General features: G+C 44.6%; 1 protein-coding gene across 3 annotated transcripts in view; it reads left to right on the forward strand.

Moving 5' to 3' along the window:
* Window positions 1-24,610, forward strand: part of PRKCQ (protein kinase C theta) — a 119,618-nt gene that overhangs the window by 82,208 nt on the left and 12,800 nt on the right. For all 3 annotated transcript variants that reach the window (XM_070601873.1, XM_070601874.1, XM_070601875.1), the window contains exons 14-16: window positions 8,940-9,031; window positions 10,946-11,008; window positions 18,007-18,145. In XM_070601873.1, the coding sequence (XP_070457974.1) occupies window positions 8,940-9,031; window positions 10,946-11,008; window positions 18,007-18,145 (294 nt within the window). The remainder of the gene's footprint in view (window positions 1-8,939; window positions 9,032-10,945; window positions 11,009-18,006; window positions 18,146-24,610) is intronic.

Consider the following 24,610-nt stretch of genomic DNA (forward strand, 5'->3'; position numbering starts at 1 on the left):
TCCACCTTTTCCCAGTTTATTTTTTCTGGAGCTGGAGACTGTCTTCCTGACCTTATTTGCATGATATTTGCCAAGGTCTCTGTGTCTTTTCAAAATTAATTGTTATTGGCTTGATAAAAATCATTAGCTCATTTCTTTAATGCTCTGCAATTCTCATTTATCCAGTAGCATATGCACACTTGGCAACTGTTCTTTCACTTATTCCGTATCTGACTAGCTATATTGAATTGTCATTACTAAATTATTTTCCATGCTCTTTATTTTCTTTCTCTTGTTAAAAGAAATTTAATCATTCTAAGAAGGCAGTGTAGAAGCTAGATCTATTGAAATAACTTTTGAGTCCACCTTTGCAAGCCTCCCTTCACTAATTCTAGAATATCCGTTCACAAAATGTCCTTTTAAAGAATTATCTTAAGTTTTAAATATTGGTATATGTCGACAGCCCCAGGACTCCGCTTCTCTAAATGATATTTGTGTATGCAAACACAGTCCTGTGAGAACGACACAACTGACTTTGTTAAATCTATCGCTTTAATCTTGCATTTAAACATTTTTCTTTCATACGGTGAACATAGATTTTTACTTTAATGACACTTCCCTTGTTAGGTCTTTCTGCTATTCTGTTTCTTTCTTGAAAGAATCATTCTCTTTGGATTATTTGGCTCAAAAGTGATTTTAAAGTATTTTCGTCAGATCAGACTACTACCCCGTGCCTGGTCATACTTCCTTCATAATGTTTAACCTGCTAGTTTGCACCTAGGTGGGCTACGAAAGACAGCACCTTCCTTTATATCACACGCTTCATCTAAATTTCCATGCCAGCACAACCAGTAGCAATACTCCTTTGAATCTATCGAGGAATCAGACTTATTGCAGACCTTGTTGAAACTGATATATAGACTAGAGTGGAAGGCTTCAGCTGTTCCTATACTTTGGGGAATCTGCTCTTCGTAGCCTAAATCTGAACAAGAATAACAAAGCCCCTTACAAATACTGAGACTCTCTACCATATAAACATAAAGTGTCAGAAAAATCACTTATAATCTCTAAGTAAAATTCATTAACATTTTCCCTGATTATAAAAGTAATTACACTTACAACTTTTAAGTAAAGTTTGTTTTCCCTAATTATAAAAGTAATTATACCAAAATATACTTTAAAAATTGGAAAATACGCAAAAGTGTTATAAAAAGAACAGAGTCGTTCCTAGTTATATTGTTCAAAGGCACCCAGAGGAAGGATTTTTGAGTATTTCCTTTCATCTTTTTCTTTCCTGCATCTGTTTTTCTTTATAGCAGTGATAATTTAGAAACTTGAAAATCTTCGGCAGAGTAGGTCCTTTTCACATCAAACCTATGTTCCTTAAAAGTTGCCTTTCATGTTAAAACTCAATGCGTTCCTGAGACCCTTCTGTGGGTGTGAATATATACTTCTAACATGTACGTGCGTGTGTCTCGTATATAATTATAACTATCGTCGTAAATATCATCACAGCAGCTGATGATCCTGGAGCGTTTACTGTGTGCCAGTCCATGTTCTAGGCACGTTGCATATTTTAGCTCATTTAATCTTCCTAGCAACTTTATGAAGCAGACACTGTTATTATCCCCATTTTACAGATAAAGAAAGTTATGTGGCCCTACAGGGTAAGCCAGGCATCAGAGGTCAAACAGCTGTTAAGGAGGGGGCCAAGATTCAAACTCAGTTTGGTGGCAAAGTCCATAGGTCTGACTGCAGTATTCCTCTTGTTAGAGACCTAATCCTAGCAGGGAAAACAATTTTAAAATTCATGAATTGGAGTGCTATTTGTACTTCTGTGTTGAAGGAAAATAATTGGTTAGTTAATGCAAGAAGATGCTGTGGGACAAGTAAATCAGCAAATATGAACCTAGCCTGAGTTCCTGTTGCAAGGTACAAACCTCTTGAAACTCAGGTACATTCCTTCTGACACATACTAATGGATCCATTGAAGGCAGAGAATTTTGCTAATTAGACTTTACAGTAGAAATGTCAGCAGGCACTAATGAATGATTTGGCTGGTCTACAGACAGCCATTTCTCTCTCTTTCTCTCTCACACGCACACACACACACACACGCACTCTCTGGATATAAAAAGTGCACCAGGGCCAGCCCAGTGGTGTAGTGGTTAAGGTCATTAAGTTTGCATGCTCCACTTCAACAGCCTGGGGTTCATGGGTTTGGATCCCAGATGCGGACCTACATGCTGCTCATCAAGCCATGCTGTGGCAATGTCCCACGTACAAATTAGAGGAAGATTGGCACAGATGTTAGCTCAGTAACAACCTTCCTCAAGCAAAAAAAAAGAGGAGGATTGGCAATAGAGGCTAGCTCAGGGCCAATCTTCCTCACCAAAAAAAAAAAAGTACATATATGATTATCTGTTGGGGGTTTTTTTGATGGCATGTTCCCTATGAAATAAGAAATAAGCCTGTTTTCTAGGATATTTTAATTTATAGCTCAATATAGAAGAAAGTAATAGATAAAGTACTCCAGATTCAGAATTGCTCCAGCCTTCTAAATTAGAAGCATACCTAAGGAATTGAGTGTTGCTGTGACCAAACTGACAGAGGGTGTGTAAGTACACCCGTGGGATGTCTGGGTAAGCCAGCAGGTGTGCCAACCAGGGTGCAAGCTCTGCCACCATCTGGGGTGCACCTTCTGAGCACCCAGCTTAGGTAGCCCTGCCCCTGGTTCAGTGGTCTCCCTCCAGGCAGGAAGCCCCTCCATATCTTCATGACCACAGGGCTGAGGATGTCAAAAAGGCAGCTCTCGCAGGTTGTAATTCTCACCTACCTTGCTTTTGGGAGACAGTACCTAGAAGTAAAGACGTAAACCTCCGCTGAGGTAGTCTACCCTCTGGGGGACCCACCTCCACTTCTGACACCAGTTGAGACTCAGTGTGGCGATGGTGCGAGTACAAAGGACGGGAGTCACAAAGGTAGAGATTCCAGGCAATGTCTTGGTTAAATTTAGACCAGAATGATTTAAATGATTTGGCCTTGAATACCACTGAAATTAGTACATAACACCAGTCCTCTGAAAAATGGTTTTTTCCTAGTTCTTGGATTAGCAAACTATTTGAATATTTTTATCCTTGTATACAGTGTTGCCCTCCCTTCCTTCTTTATACCAGTATAAATCACCTTTACAGCTACATTTTATATAGATATTTCACAAAGGAATTTAGATTTTCGCATCTCCCTAAAGTGCTGTCTCATATTTTTGTAAGAACACACGAGAACCAACCATACAGTTCCATCAACCACGGAATGAAAGATGATTGTAGAAACTGGAAAATTCAGTACTTTGTGCACAAACACAGAATTCTTTGCAAAAACACTAGGCTATTTTGAATTTTTGGGTGCTCAATATATATATATACTTAAATGATTTTGCAAGAATATAATAAATACTTTTTTTTTAAAGATTGGCACCTGAGCTAACAACTGTTGCCAATCTTCTTTCATTTTTTTTTCTGCTCTTTCTCCCCAAATCCCCCCAGTATATAGTTGTATATTTTATTTTAGTTGTGGGTCCTTCTAGTTGTGGCATGCAGGACACCACCTCAGCGTGGCCTGATGCGGTGCCATGTCTATGCCCAGGATCCCAACCAGTGAAACCCTGGGCCACCAAAGCAGAGCACATGAACTTAACCACTTGGCCATGGGGCCGGCCCCCAATAAATATCATTTTTAAAAAGCACCACAAAAAAAAAAAAGCCACAGAGTTTTGAATACCCGTCAATCTACAGGATATTGGTGTCAATTATTGTCTTCAATTGTCAGAAAATCACAGCAGAGCAATAAATAACTGACTATCTTGTTTCTATGGTCCAGCATCCAGACAGCATGCATGCCATAGGTATATTTGTAAGCTGGCGAGTTGAGAGAGAAATCAATGTTTTCGAATGGTGTATCGAATGCTTTCTTGTTAGCCAGAGGTATTCAGTGAATCACTTCTTCCAGTGGCCCTAATGTCATTGGATTGTCAAAACCCAAGCAAAACCTACTTCCTTGACAGGGTGGCAGGATGCTCAGTGCCTCAGTAATAAAGTCAGTGGATGGCGGAAGGACACTCAGGGAACTCACTCTGAAGACCATGACCGGTATGGACAGGAGCCTTATAGGAACGCTCTCCTTACAAGGCAGTCAGCTGATACCCACAGAGGTCCTGGGAACCTTAGTGTGTGTTTCCTCCTGAAGGGAACTGGTTAAATAAGGCCACCTTCTGACTATAAAACTCAGTTTTCCAAGTAACTACTTGACAAAATGTTCTGTTTTTGCCACTGAAATGGGCAAGTGAAAAAAAACTCACCGAATACTTGGACTCGGCGAGAATCCTAGAAATGATCCAGTTCTGCAACTTTGTTCTGATTCTTTCCAGAAATCAGAGAGAATACTCTTCTCTAGGCAGGCCTGCTTGAGTTCCTCCTAAGAGAATAAGATGCACGACTTGGAAACAAAATACGAAGACCAATCAAAAAATTAATCTCCTGCCACTCCTGTGGTCTATTCAATGGTGCTAAACCATAGTCTATTCCAACCTCTTCTGCTTTAAGCTCTTGGCCTGTGGTGGGGTTAAATTAATTGTGAAAGCTCAGGACCCTCGGGACACAGAGCTATTTGCCCCCAACCAATGGCCAAGCTCTAGGAGCATAACCAGGAGACGACTTCAGTGCGAGGAAGCCCTCTGACTGCTATTGTATGACCTTCTTTGGGGTGTCATGTGGGCCATAATGAGCCTAGGCATAAAGCTTACCTCCTCTGAGGAAGGCTCATCTCTATTCCTTCATTATACTTCAAATATGTGTTGTTCCGGACAAAGATTTCTCCTAAGAATTTTGCGAGCATAACATCCTCTTGCCAATATTTATTTGATCATTTGGGAAGCACGGCATGGGTCTTGTACTCAACAGTCACAGTTTCTTAATTTCATCTTTTCCCCCAAGGAAAAGGAAAAAAAAGTGAAAGTGTGTATGGTGAAAATCAGGGGTCTTTAGGCCAGTAAAGGGCAATTTAGTCAAGGGTCTCACCAGTACATCTCATTTTTCAGAGGTTGAGACTGAGGCCCAGGAATGACCTGATCACACAGCTAGTTAGTGACAGCACAGAGACGAGAGTTTGCACTCCACAAATGCTGTGCCAGGAGTTGTTGACCAATTCTAAGTCTAGGGCAGATATGGAGTGTCCCATCCCCCAACACCATCACCACTTCAATTCTCACTCCCCAGAAGAATCCTTGGCATCAGTTAATGTATTACCCAGGCAAAAAGAAGAGAGGGCTACGCTGGTGTGATGTGGGTTGCAAGCCCACGTTCCCCCCCACTAGCATGCTCTGCATTTTCTCTCAGCTGCTGATTGGAACAGAAAGGACAGCATCGAAGATCTAACTTCCTGTGGTCCTCTTTATTTCAAGAGCCTCAGGACTGTGTAGATTCTTTCTCTGGGAAGCAGCTGCTGGAGTTTTTTTGCTTGTTTTTTAACATCATGCAAATATATTCTATAGGACATAATCCAAATTCAGAAATGTGGAAACATTTTAATATGTAGTGGATGTCCAGCACCGTTTCCTGCAGAGACTATCTTTGCTCTGTTGGATTGCCTTTGCTCCTTTGTCAAAGATCAGTTGACTCTATTTATGGGGCTCCATTTCTGGGCTCTCTATTCTGTTCCATTGGTCTACTTGTCTGTTCTTTCACCAGGACCACACTGTCGTGATTACTGAAGCTTTATAGTAGGTCTTGAAGTCGGGTGGTGTCAGTTCTCCAACTCTGTCTCCTTCAAAATTTTGTTGGCTATTCTGGCTCTTTTGCCTCTTAAAAAAAAAACAAAACTTTAGAATCAGTTTGTTGATATCCACCAAATAACTCCCTGGGATTTTGATTGGAATTGCACTGAATCTATAGATCAAGCTGGGAAGAACTGACATCTTGGCAATATTGTCTTCCTATTTGTGAACGTGGACTATCTCCTCATTTATTTAGCTCTTCTCATCTGCTGTCTTTTGGACCAGCTTTTAAATGGTTTCTAGTTTATCAGGTGCATGCTGAGTGCCAACTCTGAGCTAGCTTTATACACGTATCATCTCATTTAATACTCATGTCAACCCTATGAGGTGGGAATATTATTCCCTCCATTTCACAAATGAAGGATATGAGGCTCAGGAGAGGTTAAGTGACTTCTCCAAGATCACAAATAGAGGCAATCTGAGCTGAGTAAGGGCAAAGCCTATGGTCTTCACAGTTGCCTTGAGTCTTGTCATTCTGGGTTTGGTTCTACCTGGCCCAATCCAGAGTTTTTCCAGTGGGTAGACTTTTCTTTTTTTTTTTTTTGAGGAAGATTAGCCCTGACCTAACATCTGCTGCCAATCCTCCTCTTTTTGCTGAGGAATACTGGCCCTGAGCTAACATCCATGCCCATCTTCCTCTACTTTATATGTGGGACGCCTACCACAGCATGGCTTGCCAAGAGGTGCCATGTTCGCACCCGGGATCTGAACTGGCGAACCCCGGGCCACCAAAGCAGAACGTGCGAATTTAACCACTGCGCCACTGGGCTGGCCCCAACTTTTCTTTTTGATAGTGGTCCTGCAGGGTTCCAGGTCAGCAGGAGGTCACCTTCGGCTCTGAGCCCTCCTTCCTGAGCCATTTATGAAAGTTTGAGTCTATTGTCTTTATATTTAATTTTGATGACCGGGATTTGGGACTCCACTTTTAAAAGGTGTATCTGCCTTTCAAAATGTGACCCTCAGACCCAAACCCCAGGACTGCAGGGTTTGCGTGGGCATACGTTTATGGTAATTTCATCACAGAGCCATCTCATTGGGCCCAGAGTGAACCCAATAGTTCCCTGGATGAGTGGAACCCAAGACTCCCAAATAGCTATCAGAAGGCCCTAGAAGATGGCAGAAGTCCTCAGACCAGCACCCTCTAGGGGGATAACAGGTCGCCCCATCCTGCCCGCCCGAGCTGGACTTCCAGGCAGAGGCTGCCTTCTCCCCCTTTTAAGAAGCCCACGTTTTAGCTGGCATTCACCCAAACCACAGGCTTCCACTGAAGCAAAACACCATCATAAATAACAAAAGACCATCCATGGACTTTTGTCAGTGCCCCCGGCTTAATAGAAAGACGAAAACTAGAAGAGACTGTTTTGAAAGATTTATTGTAGAGCCGTAAAATCTTGTAGTAGGATCAAGCGTGGCATCCAACATGCTGTAAATCTCCATTACTGTTCAATTAACAATCACTACGGCAGGGGCGTCTTCTTGGAATGCCCATGGCGGTAAACATCAACCTCACCCCGTAACCTGGTAGACTCTCTTTCCCTGCACAAATTCAGCCCCCAGCGCTCACCAGAGGTGCAGAGTCTGATGTAGACGTGAGAACGACGGGACCTCTGTGCTAGGAATGTGGAGAAATTAGGGTGGACCTCGCGCCTCCAGCCTTACCCCACTTTCTCCAAGTCCAAACCTGCGATTTGTAAGTTCTGAAATTTCAACGTTTACGGGAATTTGTAAGCATCCTAACACTTCAGATGAACCTCTCATCTGAGCACCGGCATCAGTGGTCCTACTTGAAGCTTTAATCCCTTTGATTCTCCTGAGTCCTTAGGAGATTCCACCACTGCGTGTGCATGGGCCTTCACAGTTTGGGGTAAAAAGGTAACAGTTATAAGCTGTTCGCACGGTACCTGTGAGAACAAAAGCTAGAAGGAAGATGTGCTAATGAGAAAGCAGGTGTGTACAGATGCAGCAAATGATTAATCTCAAATTGTGTTTGAAATATCAATGTTAAGTTGGGATTTATGTCAACAGAGAATTTTGGCCTGTCCACAAGAGAAAGAGTGGGCTCCAGTTAAAGATACATGGAACCAGTAAATTCGATCTGAGGTCAACTTGGGAAAATGCGTGACACTTAGCTTTACCTAAATTATTGAGATAATTGCCACACTACCTCGTTTCCCAGTTCTGTGGAGACCTGACCTCAGTACAAATGGCAGGCAGTGTGTGTCACTCTCAGACCAGAACACCATTTGTATCGTCACCTCCTGTGCTTCAGGGCTTCGGTTAGTCTCACGTCAAAACTTAAAGGTTAATTCTGTTAATAAGTCACCCAGGTGAGGTTTGCAGGTGCAAATTCATGCACAGACACGCCAAATGTCTCCACACTTTTTGGATTACTAATTCTGTGGTTCGCGAGGACTCTCGAAATCGAGGTGCTCAAAGTGTTGTTAACATACTTACCTCTGACACTCTGACCACAAGCCGAAGACTAGTCAGCCCTGCTTTTCAGGGCTGCCGTTCAAGGGCACAACCTCTAAGAACGTGCATGGTGTCCTCTGTAAGGAGCAACACGCTGGCTCATAAGCCGTGGCTTGCGACAAGTGAAGGTGGGACTGGAGAGAAATGAGACCGGACTTGATTGTAAGCTCCCTGAAGGCAGCACTGTGTCTCAGCATCTTTGATGGATGAGACAGGATTGAGCATCCCACTCTGACTCTGGCCACAGTGCCGGGCCCATAAACTATTTTCAGAACTACTTACTGAGTGTTAAATGAATGCTTTCCAGCCCTGCCCTGGAGTCAGAGCCCACGATTTGTATTCTCTTTCCCATCCCACATGCTGCCAACTTCAGTAGGTATACGATCAGCCCCCACCAAGTGCCTGACACCATCCCACTGTCAGGGGGGCAAGTCCATTTGGAGCCTTCCTTGTGCTGTGCCCCATCTGCTGGATCACAGCATACAAGCATCCTACCCAACTTTACATGTACCGCTCCCCCAGATTCCCCAGGCTTTTGGGGGTTCGGAAACGCTGTAGATCAGCTAAATTATTTTGACAGGCTTTTGTAAGTGATTTCAAGACAGAATGGGTTCTTCTGAAAGAATCTAAAAGTTGGGATTGTTTTGTTTTGCTGTAGGAAAACCTCTTTTTTGTGATGGAGTATCTCAACGGAGGGGACTTGATGTACCACATCCAGAACTGCCACAAGTTCGATCTTTCCAGAGCAACGTAAGAACCCTTTTGAGGGGTTGGGGTTTTTCCCTGGTCTTCAATGGTCCCAAGGCCCCACAGTGCCCACGGAACACTTTTCCCGCGTGGCATTTTCTTGCTCCCTCACTCAGCGTGTCTCAACCTCAGGGCAGGCCCACGTCCCCCAGAAACACAGCAAGCGAGGCAACCATTTCTCGAGTTTGTGAAGCTTAAATTCAAGTCGGTTTTGTTTGATTTCTCTGTGTTTTGAAATCGACGATTTAGTGTCTTAAGGAACTGCCCCAATGCATCGGGCTTCTAAATAATCTGACCACAGAAGCAAATCTTTGCCCTTTGAAAGGGAGCAGTCGAATAATGGCACACAGATCTGAAGGGTGGCCATGGGGAGGAAGCTTGAACTGAGGCCCCAAAGGGAAGCCTTGATGTGGATGTGACGGCATAAAGCATTTGGCTCCGGGGCATGAATATAGGAAACCGGGAGGGGCACTTCCTCTGAGAATAAATCTTCACCATCTTTGGCATCTAGCAACCCGAGACACAAGCAAAATCGAGCAGGCTGCGTTGAACAGGCGTGCCTGCCACGGGGACCCCAAAACCCCTGCCAGTCTTCCTCCCGTGGGCCCCGTTTCCTGAGTAATAAAACCACCATGACATTCAACAACAAGAAAACCGTGCCTCCAGGCTCACTTAAAAATGTGGGTCCGCACTGGCTTTCTTTGCTTGATGCTCAGTAATCTTTCACTCACCCCAGATGAACACTTGAAGTGGTTTAGGGTGAGCTGGGTTGAAAGATGGACTTGTTCCACCGGCTCCTGCAGAAGTCCTGGCCGAAATGGCCATTTTGTCAAATCCAGCAGGTAGCACACTGCTGATCTCGTTGCCTCCAGGAACCATCAGCAAAGTGCCCGGAGAGCATTTTATGGGATTTCTACAGTGGAGATATCATCGGGCACTTTCTGTGCTAGAAAGGATTCTCCCAGTTGACCATCCTCTCCAGCCCTGTAAGGCATGAAAGCCGTCACAGACACACGCCATCTATTGTGCCCTCCATGCCTCCCAGGAAGGGGAGTTCTGCATTCTTCTCTGAGACCCAACAAACCTCACTTCCGGGAACTTCTCCCTTCTCTCTAACTTTAATCCCACTAGTGATGGTGCAAACTCATTTCCTTTGAGTCTGCCATCGTGGAAGATGGGGAGCAACGTCTCCCCTCCCATCTTCTCACATCCCCTCCTCCCGTCACAGGGCACATTCCTTGCACATGAACAAGCCAGGTGTCTTTGGAATGACCCTGCATACAGGTCTAAGGTCTCCAGGCAGAGTTTAAAATAAAAGGGAAACTGATTTTCCTATTACACTGTACTCTTTACATTCAATGTTTGTGTATGTTTTATTTGCAAAAAAATGACAGTTTGTAGGGCTGGCCCATGGCCGAGTGGTTAGGTTTGCATGCTCCACTTCGGCAGCCCAGGGTTTCACCGGTTCGGATCCTGGGTGTGGACATGGCATCGCTCATCAGGCAGGCCATGCTGAGGCAGCATCCCACACAGCACAACCAGAAGGACCTACAACTAGAATCTACAACTATGTCCTGGGGGGCTTTGGGGAGAAGAAGAAAAAAAGAAGATGGCAACAGATGTTAGCTCAGGGCCAATCTCAAAAAGAAATGACAGTTTGAGCATTAGAGTTTCATCTATAAGAATAATCAGTAGGTACAGGTAGGATAGCTAAAGATACCAGCTGTTTTCTACGCTCGGGACTGAGGCTGGACACGTGGTGTGCATGACGTCTTCCTCTTTTTGGGATTAAACAGAAGTATGTGTGTACACATACAACATATGCGTGCGCGCTTAGCAGAGCACCCTATAGAAAACGGGGATTTCCTGTCGTCCCGTCCATGCATCCACACTGAACCTCGATTTTCCTTCCCTCAGGTTTTACGCTGCTGAAATCATTCTCGGGCTGCAGTTCCTCCATTCCAAGGGCATTGTCTACAGGTAAATGTGACTCTTTGCAAACAGATGCTGAGATAGCTGGATTTCCCGCTCACTCAATCAATTGTACTTTAGTGACGTGAAACGGCCAGTGTGCTTTTGTGACAGAAAGTTCCACACGCAGGCTTCCTGCCCATCGTGATAACACAGATGATGCTTTAAAAACAACCGAGTCAGAGATTCCAGTCGCAGAAGCAGGAAGGTTCTGATCTTCTTTTGTTCTCTATTCTCGTCCTTATTTTCTCTTCCTTCTGACCTCTGTTTTTCGCATTTTCTTCCATTGCTCTTCTTTCTCTTGGGCGTCTTATCACTGCTTTCTCTCTCTCCTGTCTCCTTCGTGTCTCTTTTTGCCTGTATCTGCTTTGAGTCACCTAGAAATGCTTATTGCATGTTCTCTGTTGGGGGGGGTCTTCCTTGAACACTCACACACACCCACGGAGACCCAGGAGCCTACACCTCGTAGAAGCACGCAGGACGCCACATGTACCCTCTTTCACAAATAGATGTCCATCCACATGTTCTCTGTTAGACGCATCATTTCACATCCTTAGCAGAAAGTTATTGTACTCGCATCTCCTTACTTCTTTTCTCAAAATGTGGTTGACACTTGTTTAACATACAAATCTTCAAAAGCGTAGTTGTCTGGTTTCCAACTCACTCCAGATTAAAGGGGAAAAAATACAAATTAAAAAAAAGAAAGGAGTTAGGCAGGAGGCTGGCCGAGCTGCTGGAGGCCAGCAGAGGGACCCCAGCTGAAGTGACAACAGAGAATCTGGCCTAAAGGGAAATACAAGACAACTGAAAGGCTCCGGGTGAGCAGGATTATATGCTCTTCTGTGGCAAGTGGCCATAATAACGACCAGGAGTCATCAATACAGGTTACATGATGTGCCACCCAATTGTTGATGGCACCAAACTGTGTATAACACAGTCCAGAAGCATTCCATCAGAGGTGGTCAGTATCAAGCTATGGTGCTTACAGAGCAGATTGAAAATGCACTTAGGGAACCTCTCCATTTCCAGAGGGTACAGCCAAGGGAGGGCTGCCCTACTTAGAGTCACAGAACTAAATACTTTGGGGGATCGGGGAAGTCATTCCTCTTAAGCTGTGTCTTTGGCAACCTTTGGATATAGTTTGGTTTTTTGTGGGGAGAGGGGAGTCTATCTACAAAATGATAGATTAAAAAACTGTTTTATACCATTCTTTAATCTTCAGGAAACTGAGAAATACTCACCGGAACATCAAAAAACCCTGATCAGAACCCATTTTTTAAAATTTTCTCTTTATACCTGTAATGCCTACAACATACCAAAATGCACCTATACCAGAGCACTCAGTAGATTGTGTGGGGTGGATGGTTGGAGGGAGGGAGGGAGGGAGAAAAACTTAGGAAGACTGGAGACAGAGAGAGATCTTAGAGCTGAAAGGGACCTCATGAGACTAAAACCTGCATGCCCCAGTGTAGTCTATTTCTGCATATCACAATGCTTCTATCATTTCATCTTGTAAATTATTGACACTCCAAAGAAAAAGACCAATAAGGGTCCATAAGTGTCTTTAATATGACAAACAAATTGGACCCATTTTACAGCTCTTTATGTCCATGTGCAGGAAATGTTGTTTTCTAAGGCTCCTTATGCACCAATAAGAAAGAATATTGGGTTTATTTAGTCATCTGTTCACTGAGGTTGTTGGAGATCCTTGAGAGACATCATGAAACAGTTGAAACCGAGGAGAGGTCATCTAGCAAGGACACTGGCGCTGAGGCGGGCTTGCCTTAAGAAATTATTCAGCTGCCATGTGTAGCTGCGCTGACCTGCACTTTTCACCTGGCAACTGAACTAACGAGGAGATTCTATCAATTTTCTTCTTCTGGCCACTTGTGATTACGATTTCTGGGTTTGTGCCCAAAAGAGGTGTATTCATTTTGAAGGGTTGCCGTAAGAAAGTACCACAAACTTGATCGCTTAAACCAACAGAGATGTATTCCCTCACAGTTCCGGAGCCCAGAGGTCCAAAATAAAAATGTCAGCACAGCCACGCTCCTTCTGAACACTCTGGGGAAGAACCGTCCCCTGCCCCGCCCAGCTTCGGGTGCTGTGTGCATTCCTTGCCTTCGGCTGCATCACTGCAGCCTCTGCCTCCATCTTCACGGGGCCCCCTCTTCTCCTTGTGTCTCTTCTCCATGTCTCTTATAAGGACTCTTGCCATCGGATTTAGGGACCACCCAGATAATCCAAGACGATGTCATTTCAAGATCCTTAATTACATCTGCAAAAGACCTTTTTCCCAAATAAGGGCTCGTTCCCAAGGTTCTGGGGGTTAGGATATGAACTTACCTTTTAGGGGGACACCATTCAACCCATTACGACCGGTAAGGTAGACTGTCCACTGAATACGTGGCCCTTTGTTAAGCATGGCGGTGGCCACAAAAGCAAGAGAAGTCCCAACTCCTGAACACCTAGTGAAGCCACTATCTGGGTTTTTATTTTGTTTCATTTGGGGTTTTTTGGAGGTAAAATATAAGTACATGAAAAGATACAAGCAGCACACTCTAAAAAAAGTCCGAGTGAATAAGATTCTAATTAACATAAGTGCCAAAGGGAAGAAAAATGAAGGTATCATCAGAATCGGGTGAAGGTTTGCCAACAGAACATTCCTATCAGAAAGTGGATTTTTTTTTAAAGGGACAGAGGCTTTGCAAATGGAAGAGGTGACTCCAGAAAAGGTGTGGAAATGGAGGAAGGAGGTGAAGTGGAGGAATCTTAGACCAATGTGTCAGCTTTATTGGGAAGGCCATTGGCAGGCAGTCACAAGAATTGAGGCCGAAACTTGGGGAAGCAGGTGGCAACATCATCATTGACAATCTGCTGGTGGAATCGTAAAAGCAGTGGCATCTTAAATGATGCCTCAGCCCTGGTTTGGGTTAAATTTAAAAACAAGGAGCTGGAAAATATGCAGATATAGAAAGAGAAGAATCTAGAATCTCAAATCTTAGAAATGTTAGAACTGACAGGGACCTTCAGATGATAATCAGTGATAACACTGGGCCCAACCCATGTATTTGAAGCTGCTTACAAATGTTTTCACATGGATTATCTGATTCGAAGCTCACTTGAGTCCTGTGGGGTCAGCAGGGCAGGCATCGTGGTACCCATTTTACAGCTGAGCCATCGGAGGCTCAGAGAGGGGACGTGGCTTAGCTGACCTACTTAGCCATAAAGCTGGGATTTGGAAGCTGGTCCTTCTAACTCCCACTCTGCCTCTTCCAAATGGAAAAGCTTTGCTTACGTTGACCACACAACTAAATGAAAGGCTTCCACTGAATTTTCTGTTACACCTGACGCCTTGATGTGCTGCCCCTCGGGCAGACGGGTTCTTATCAGAGTCACACCAGGTGACCTGGACTCTGAAGTTCCCTTGTGGGTCCTGGTGTCCTGTGAGGTATATGTGAGGAGTAAATAGCTGATGTACCCATGAGCACTGTGGCCTTTGGGTTCTGTGGCCTTTCCAGTTAGTCTTCCTCTGCCCTCAGTCCTTACCCCAGTGGAAGTCTGGCTTTGCAAGGGAAACTTCTGGACCTTTCCCATTCCCAACCACCAATGACCCCTAACACACCTGGCCCGCTTTAGAGGGTGGATTAAAACTTGGACATGAAGCTTGTTTTCCTAACCTGAAGCCCAGAGAACATTTATTTTTAGAATCTGATAAAATGCCCCTTTGCAGTCACAGAAGACTCTGGATGTCTTACCAGGACCAATTCAGTGAGAAAGACCTGGAAAGCTTGGTTTAAGGGGATGGAAAAGAGGACAAAGCCTGGCTTTGCATCGTAGCTCATTGACTGTCTGTGAGCTGGAACAGATCACATAACACTTCAGAGCCTATGTTTTCAGCCAGAAAAATAAGAATAAAAATAATAATTCCAGATCAAAGGGCAGATGTGAGAATCAGATGATAAAATGCATGTGAAAGTCAGAAAACCTGATACAAATATTAGATACTATGTTCATTGTTCTTAAGATCCACGTATAGCACTGCAACTGGATATCTGGCTCCCTAAGGATGACCCCAAAACCATCTTTCAGCCAAATGTCTAAGAACATATATATGTGGCTATAAATGACGCAATGTGTTTCATATAGCAGAAATCCAAAATGGTATCAGTATTGCATAGAGTTTGGATTAGAAAATGAAGCTCCAATTTTAGAATGAGGAGTTAAATACAGCCCATAATTGGATTTACTGGAATATAATCCGTAAGTCACAATGAAAGAGTATTTGATTAAAACGAAGGAAGAGGAAGGCAGAAGACCTAAGGAGAAGACTTAGATGTATCGGAAGTCTTTAGTCCCGATGATGAAAGTGTGACAGCATTTCAGTTAGGATGAGAGAAATAGAACCATGCTGATATGAATGTGAGATATATATTCACCTATCCTGGAGACATCCGGGCCACTCAGTCAGGCAGAAACTGTGACACAGTGGTGGTTATGAAGACCGCAAGCTGGCCCAGATGGAAGATGTCAACTCTGGGGACATCTGCTAACATTGCCACTCCACTGGAACAGAGCTGCACTCCATATTCTCCTCTCTCTGGCTAGTTTACTCTCCCAGAAGGTGGAGAACACAGTGAAAGGGAACAGTCACTCAGGACTTAATTGCAACTGATAATCACTGGCTGGCGATGAATTCATTCAACAGTTATTCGCTGAATGCTCAATGCAGGCTCTACTCTCGTCAGAGCAGTGACAGTACAGCAAATAACAAGCGATACGTATTTCCACCCACATAAAGTTACGGTTTAACAAGAGAGAGACAAAACAAATAGTGATGGGAACCTTAGACTAATATGAATATTGATGACAAGTCACATAAGACCACTCAAACTTTTGTTTAAGCAAAATCTCGGCCTCATTGAGACACTGGAACCAAGGACGCAGACCCATCAGAAACCAAGGTAGCTTCTCTCCCATCTCTGTTCCTCTCTGAGTTTCCATGGCCTCTGTCTCTGCTCTTGCCAAGCCACTTCATTTTTCTCCTTTGGCAAACTGATTTTGTCTTCCTCCAAGAGCATGCCAGAGGACATGCCGTAAGCAATCCTAAGTACCTTCTCAGTTCAGGCATGGACCGAGACATTAGTGCTGCCCCATCACAGCCCCAACATCCCAAAAGAGAAAGACCGAATGATCCAGTTGAGTAGACATCCACCTCTGAGCCAGTCCACTGGGGTAAAGGAGACAGGGACACATGCCAGGTCTTTGGGAGCAGAATCTTTGAAAAGAGAACTCTGAGCAAATTCTCTGTACGGAACAGAGTAAAACAATAGATGTTCCACTGTCTCCCAAGTCGTCTTCACTCTCTAAGGAAGGCAACGGTAGCCGTCACCAACCACATCCCCGAGACTTAAAGTCAATTTCAGAAAGTTCAGAAGTTCATGGGCAGATAACATAGAGGGGAAAAAAGCTGGTGGTACATAACAAACTAGAATTCATAAAGTGCCGTTGACAGAAATTGAAAAAATAAGAGTTTGAAGAAACTGATGTCAATTTCTTCTAGGTACTACACGTACCTAGATGATCTGGAAAATCAGTTTCACAGGCACAGGATGAGAAGAAACTGGTATCGTGGCAGTTTGTGTAGGGAAAAAAAAGAGACACCTGGAGGAATTAGTTTACGATAAAGTCAATATTAACCATTATTGTCATGGAGCTTCTAAGCGATGGCTTAGACCACAGAGATAAGAGGCGGGAGGACCATAACGGAAGCTCACAGGGCCACCGTCCTCTGCACCAATGAGATCATACATCTGGAGCATATTGGGTCCATTCTCAGCACCATATTTTAAGAAGAAAGTTGACAGATTGGCGATATTTGGAGGGTAGGGGCCGGGATGTTGAAGGGTGTGAAAACCATGCCATGTGAGGAACGATGTTCCTGACCTTGGTGAAGGAAAGACAAGAGAAAACTTGGTGTCACTTTTCAGATATTCGGGGTATTGTGTGTAATAACAGAAGGCGATCTTGGAGTCACAGGGAGCCATAATTTGGCTCATCTGTTTTTGTAAATCTTCTTATCCATTACATTTACCTCAAAATGGAATGGGTGCCTTACGAGAATATTGGTTCTCTAAGGAAAGAGGAACTTATTGACAGGGTGTTCTAGCATCAGACAGATTCTCGTTCTAGAATTGTTCTTAGCTGGGAGCAGCTTTCCTCAGTTGGTTGTGGAATGAGGTGCAGAATAATTTATCCACAAAGAAGCAAACAGAAATACTTGGAAAATGGCATAAAGCGAGTAAATGTTTCAGGTCTTTCTTTAGGTCTTGGGATAAAGAGCCTCAGATCTGTGTTTTCTCTGTGTTACTATGTTGAGCTGTACTCCTTGGCTAATCAGAAAGAGGAATCAGCAGCAACCAGCCATTCCCTTGGAGAATCAGGTTTCTTTATACCCCACCTTGTACGCAACTAGTTATGGGTACGTGTTGTGTGGTATCAAATACCATCCTTCCCCAAACACATCACAACTCCTGACCCCTGACGACACCTCATCCCTAGCTGTATCTTTACATCCAGGCGTTGTTTCTCGAAGGCCCCTCTTAAAAAGGAAGGATGCTACACTGGAAAGAGAACATATTCCCCATCTGACCACCTGCTCAGCCATTCATACAAGAAATATAGACTGAGCTCCGAAGACGGGCCAGGTGCTGCCCTGGGCATGGCAGATACAAAAGTCCACCAGAGTTGGGCCCAGAGAAAGCTGGCCTGGGCCACAGAGGGCTGTTGGCAAAGTCCCAAGCATGAGGCACTGGTCAAGGAGGAAAGAGCAGGGAGCCCATGAACGGAGCTGTGGGCTGAGGAATGGTGTTGGGAGGGGAGAGGAGGACCAGAAAAGCACCCGCTCATCAACTTCTCAGACTAATGGGGCGCCCCTCATGGGGCAGTTTTATTTTACCAAAATTATATTGACTAAAGTGAGATTGTGCTTTGCTTTTGCTTTTCAGGGACCTGAAGCTAGATAATATCCTGTTAGACAAAGACGGACATATCAAAATCGCAGACTTTGGGATGTGCAAGGAGAACATGTTAGGAGATGCCAAGACCAACACTTTCTGCGGGACCCCTGACTACATCGCCCCAGAGGTAGGGATGCACTGCGGGAAAGGCCCACGCCTGCCCCTTCCCCGCCCCACACACCAGGGCCGAGCACCACTGCTTCTTCCTCCCATGAAAATCCGGAAGATTTTAAGTATTTTGGCTCAGGATTTGTGTTTGTCTTTCTGAGTATTTCCCTGTGTGCTGCTGTGATTATTTTGTAGGGATGGGACTCCTGCTAGTTCCGTCCTCTCTCCAAGTCTTGAATGACCCAGCAGATCATTCACGGCCCCTCCCCACGCCCAGCCTTAAAACATATCCACTCTGCTCAGACCAACCAGAGGAAACAACCGTGAAGAACCAGGTAGACACTGACCAGGCTCGTGAGAGTCCACCTGAGTCAGTGCTGTGATTTCATTTGGAGATCAGAAAAACCTAATCTGTGGTTTCTAAGCTGCCACTGCATGAACATGGAGAGATCGCTGGAGTCTGCTGACAGAATACTTATGTCAAATGTTATTGCAAGCATAAAATGGGAGAACCTATGAAAGTTAAAAAAAAAAAAAATAGCATTCCTCTTGTATGTCTGAGCCCCTGGAAGAATGTCATTTGCTCAGAAGGCATCCATCAGTCCAATGCCACCGCCACCTCCCCAGTGCCCAGCCTGGGGAGATTAGATACCTCCTACCATGTGGTCCTTCCCAGAGCATGACGCTTATCATCATTGCTTTTTATCTTTGAGTCTCCCTGCCCTACTGGATGATTGCTCTAAAGTCAGGGGCTGCTTCTTATTCATTTTTTTAAAAACGTTTTATTTTGAAATAATTATAGATTCACAAGAAGTTGCAAAAACAGTACAAAAACATCAGTCATATATATATTATACCCTTCGCCCAGTTCCCCCCAATCACATCTTACATAACTATGGTACCATATCAAAACCAGGAGGTTGATGTTGGTACGAGGTGGGTCTGGTTCTATACCATTTTGTCACATGTGATCTTAGTCCCTCTTACTTCCAAGGACCAAGTCCTGGGTTTGGCACATTAAGGTGTTAATAAATACCTTTTAGAAGAATTAATAACTATATTAATAAATGTGTGAATGGTGATAGTGGTTGATAGACAGTGACGCCTTAGCAGGAAACCCCTGTCCTTGCGAATGTAATTGTGGCATCCTGAGTCTAAGAAATATGTGGCTTTGCCCTGCATGTGGTGGTATTTAATTTTGATTCAACCTTGTTTAAATGCAAGATTGGCCTCTGGTCAACACGAAATTACAGCTTTTAACTTTCCTGTCTACAAACGCCTCATGCCATATCCCTTCCCTGGCAGCCCCTCTTTCCTGATTCTGACTCCTCTTACATCTTCCAGAATTTAGCTTTGATGACTTCCTTCTCTCTTTGCAACTTCAGTCTCTTTCTCTCATCTTCAAGCGTGCTTGTCTTCATGCGGTTCCATTCTTGGTCTTCCTCTCTTCTTACTGTGCATCCTCCATGAGCAACTGTGTTTATGACTTGACTTCAACTCCAAAATCAATATGGCCAGCCCAAACTTCTTGCCCCAGACCCATGTGACCGTTTTCCCACTTGAGATGTCCGACTAACCATCACAGCCCTTCAAACATAACAAACTCGCTCTCTCTATGGAACTTGGTCCCTCCGCCCGCTTCTCCTTTACCCCTTTCTTGGTGAATTACATGTCCATCCAGTCCCCTAGCCTGAAAACTAGGAATTATCCAAGTCTTCTCCTTTTGTCTTACCCCTTCCAAATCCAAACACCAAGACCTTCTAGATTTGGACCCCAGGGACCTCTCACATCTCTTCTCCTCCCTCCCCCATCTTGTGACTGAGTTAAGAACCTCCCTTGATTCCTTCTCGATCCTCAAAGTGAATCTCTTTGATTTCATTCCCAAGACTTCTCCGATTCCTTCCCATCCTACTGTTGCTTTCCTACCCCAGGCCCTTGGTATGTCTTTTCTGTACCCCAATGATACACTTTTGCCCGGCTTTCCTCTCCATCACCATCCACCTGCCGCCAGTGCATCCTCTTTGCATATTTCCAAACTTCTTGATCACCTTCCTTCATCAGTTAAAAAAGCATCCTTGGTGTTTGTATATTTATTATATATGAATCTCATACATTATCGCCAACTAATATAGTCTGCATTATGAAACATGCATAAAAACAAATAGAATCAGGTTGAACTGAAGATGGAATGAACAAAAAACATTTTAAATAACTTAAATTTTATTCTACTTATTAATAGTACAAACATATTTATGCCTCACTAAAATAATGAGATTAAATAACTTTTTAAAATCTTGGTTTAACACTTTATGATTCTGGGATTTCAAGGTCTCCCTAGGTTCTTTCAGTTCTTAGTTTTCTTGGCTTTCATAGCTGGGAAAGATACACAGGCACACTATGACACGGACTTTACAGTGTGTACCGAAGGCAAGGTTCGTTGTTGACAATAGTGCATAAAGTCCATAATTCCAAACAGTGTTTTGATACATCCGATTTGTTTTAGCCAAGTTCTTATCATAACTAAAGAGGTCATCGTCGTTTTTAGCCTCATTATAATGCGGCTGACGAAGAGCTCATACCTGGAGAGAGAGAGACCTCTGTGCTGCCGTTTTCTTACAGTCGACATACGTTTGCGTTACTTGGCCTTATGGTCAAGCCTCTTTGCTGATAACTTTTTAAGCACTCCCAGTTTGTGAAAATGAGTTTGTGAAAATGGAATCCACCGATCCCCTTAATCTGGTGTGCAGCATAAATGATGTCCCTTCGGAGAGCTAGTAATACAAGTAATACCCCTTACCATATGCTGAGCTCAAATGCAGGAGCAGAGCCACCCCCATGCTCCTGAGATGACACCCCCATTCTTCCCTGGGGGTCCCACAGTTACTGTGTGAACTTCTAAATGAGGGCACTAGTGCCACTCTTAGTTTTTTGTGTGTTTTTTTTTTTTATTTTTGGCTGAGGGAGATTAGCCCAGAGCTAACATCTGTTGCCAGTCTTCCTCTTTTTTTTTTTCCACTTGAGGAAGATTCACCCTGAGCTAACATCCCTGCCAATCTTCCTCTACTTTATATGTGGGTTGTGGCCATGTGGCAACAAGTGGTGTAGGTCCATGCTCAGGATCCAAACCCACAAACCCAGGTCTCTGAGGCAGAGCACGCTTACATCAGGGGGCAGGCCCCAGATTTTTTTTAATCAGCATAAGTACAAGTTCTACTATTTTCTTCCCACATCTCGTTGCACCATCTGATTGACCCCTGGGGGGCATGTGCTGTTCTGAAGGCCACAGCCCCACCAAGTCACCAGATTCACCTTTCTAACAGGCAAACCTGTCACTCCACTGCTTTGAAATCCTCAAGAAGTCCCCATTATCAGCGGGATGCAAGCCCAGATCCTGAGTCTAGGGCCTGAATAACGTGTCCCCAGACTTGCATTTTGCCTTCATCTCTCAGATTCCTCAACCGCGCAGTCTGAACCCTTGGTCTGTGACTGTCCCACCTCCAAAGCCACCTTCTCTCTGAAGATGCCCCTGGCCTCTCGGAGTAATCAGTTGTTTCCTCGTCTGTGCCACCACAGCGCACGTGTAACCCAGTTTACTGATAAACTGAATTTCCCCATCTTAACGTCCAGTCTCCTGAATAAGTGAGTCCCCGTGGCAGGCACCTGCATGTCCATCTCTGACGGTGCGCAGGGTCTCCCCGCCTCTGGGCCTCCTTCATACGATACGTCTCCCTAGCCTCTCCCTTCTCTACCCATTTTTCAAAGCTCTACTCACGTGCCATCCACTTGATGAAGTTTTTCCTTTTTCTTACTCATCGACCTACTGCCCTCTCCTCCCTCAAAAAAAAAAAAAAAAAAAAAACGAGGCGTGCTCTCCTGCCTGTGAACCCTAACAATAATTTAACCTTCCCTTGCTGGGGTTCTAAGTACCTGCTACCTCGTATTGTTTGGTGTGTGTTCAGTTGTCATCGCCCCTATTAAGTACAAGCTCCTTTAGGGAAGAGACTGTGCAGCAGAGGAAGGGCCAGCCAGGCAAGGCGAGGCGTGAGGAGGACGCGGGGCACAGAGCAGCCAGGACGGGGCCGTGGAGCCCGCCTGGCAGACACCGCTATCTCCCAAATCACGGAAATCAACGCATTTCAGAGCAGCCTCGGGAGCGATGCACGAAAACAGACTGTGCTCCTCAAAGCCAGGGAGTATTCTCACCCGTCCGTGTCTCCTGAGACCGGAAGCTCTTCCCAAAAGCTCTGTGGTTCCCTATGTCTCCCAGTTATGGGACCGAGGGTCTGGTGTCTAATTGAGGTCCAAGCTCTTTTTGACAAAAAATAGGGAAATATCTGACTTTCTGACATCTACTAGCCACTTAGTAAGGCCATGTGGGACTCAGTACATAGAAGCAGCTCCCTGGAAAAAGCAGGAGTCACTTGGAAACCAAAACCATAAGGCCACTGGGTGGTCACTGCATAAACTAGAGCCGCCCTTGCCCCCATAAGCACATCAACGCAGGAAGCCTTGCACAGAGCCAGACCTTACTCACTGGCTCCACCAGGCAGATGGAAGTGCAGGCGTCTCTCACTGTGAGAGAGAACGAGGGAGTCTGACATAGAATGGGACCCTCGTTATTATCTGAATTATTTGAGTAAAGATGGGGGGAGGGAACGGAAGAAAAGACGATGAGGCCAAAGAAGGCACCAGAGACTGAGATAGGAAAAGGGGTCACTCCAGCCAGAGTTTCCCCACTACGGTTTCTTTAAAAATAGGGACCAGGGTGAGCATGACCATGTTAAGCTGAGGTGTAAATCCAGGAGACGTTATAATAGGAAAGGAACGTTATGTAATAAAATCCCAAACCAGGGTTCAGAACACAGCTTTCAACTCCCTAACTAGGAGACCTTGAATAAGACAGGTGACCTGCCGAAGTCCAGTCATGTCCTTTGTTAAATAAGGACAACAGGATCTACCTCAGGGGTTCTTAGAAATAAAACACATAATATATGGGAAACACCTAACATAGTAGCTTGCATCTGCAGACATTCTCACAGTGTGTATTTTAATCACCCTAAGAATCAGCGGACTGTGAACCAGCCTCCTGCTTCTTCCTCCTAACTTAGGAAGAAATTCTTGATTACATCACCTAGCCTTAGAAGACTTCATTTCCACCGCAGCTGTCTCCTGTCCTCCACGTTTCTTTGCACTTGTCCTGCAGATGAAGTTGTTTACAACGTTGTGACCTCAGAGCGAGTTTCGGGTTGCTTGGGGCTCCCCCTTGTGGCACATCCTGGGAACTGCGTGTGAACGGGGCCACGCTTCAGGCAAATTGACCCGAACTGAGAGCGTGCGTGCGTCTGTGCGCATATTAATTTTCTTTATCATTCTCCCCGGGTCTACTTTTAGAATATTCCTTAAGGCAAAGTTAATTTTTTCTAAACCTGAAAGTGAACTTTAGTATTTAAATATTGAGTTAAGGCGAGCGGAGGGCCTGTTTATACCGGAAGTCAGGGAAGATTGCAAAATTCTGTTTGCGCCTTGCCCCTTACTTTCACCAATGGGTACCAGTTCAAGAAGGATGTTTATCAGAGAACATATAGTCCTTCCTATTTTTCCCTGCATCCGCACCACAACCCAGTAATAAGCTGGCCAGATATTATCACCACTTTTCACAAAAGAAGCTTTGAGGGGTTGGGGAGTCTGCCCAAAACCCCTGAGTAAGGGACTGAGCCAGAGGAGAACCTGCAGCGTTTTCTATGGCCACCACAATGTTGTTGTTGTCGCTGTTTGCTTAGCAAGTCTGGTGTTACAGGCACTTTCACGGTGTCCCTGAGCTCGCTCAGAGCTTCTCTCATTTCCCAAGGACGGGGCTGGGGTGGGCCAGGGTCAGAGATGGTCTGTGCGCTTTATTCTGCTGCATCTAAAAGGTCACCTGCAGCTATTCTAGAAATTACTGGAACGTCCAGAATTGTGGTGTCATTTTCCTCTCCTAAGGCTGTCATTCTCCCATTCATTCCAAAGGCCCATTTAAGAAGAAGGGAGAAATTCCACTTCAGATGAGGAGCGCTCATAGCCAAATGACCTCTGTGTGTTTGCGTGTGTGTTTATAGGCACGTGCTCACGCAGGTGCACCGAGCTCAGCCATAAATCGTGGGGGGAAAGGACGGTCCTTTCCCAGGAGAGTCCCGCCTGGGCTTGGTTTTCAAGTTTAGTCCCTCAGTGCTGTTATCCCTTCTCCATTTTGTTTTGGGTAATAAAACAGCATGCCCTCAACCCAACCTGGGAGTCGCAGTCTTGAAAGACAAGATTTTTCTCCTTTTTTCCATTTAACAAATTGTTGTGGTGCTCCGACTATGTACTGGTTTTAATTGTAGTAAAATATATATATACCATAAAATACACCATCTTAACCATTTTTAAGGGTCCAGTTCAGTACTGTTAAGTATATTCACATTGTGGTGCAACCGATCTCTAGAACTTTTTCATCTTGCAGTACTGA

The sequence above is a fragment of the Equus przewalskii genome, chromosome 30 (assembly GCF_037783145.1).
Source record: "Equus przewalskii isolate Varuska chromosome 30, EquPr2, whole genome shotgun sequence".
Taxonomy (NCBI): domain Eukaryota; kingdom Metazoa; phylum Chordata; class Mammalia; order Perissodactyla; family Equidae; genus Equus; species Equus przewalskii.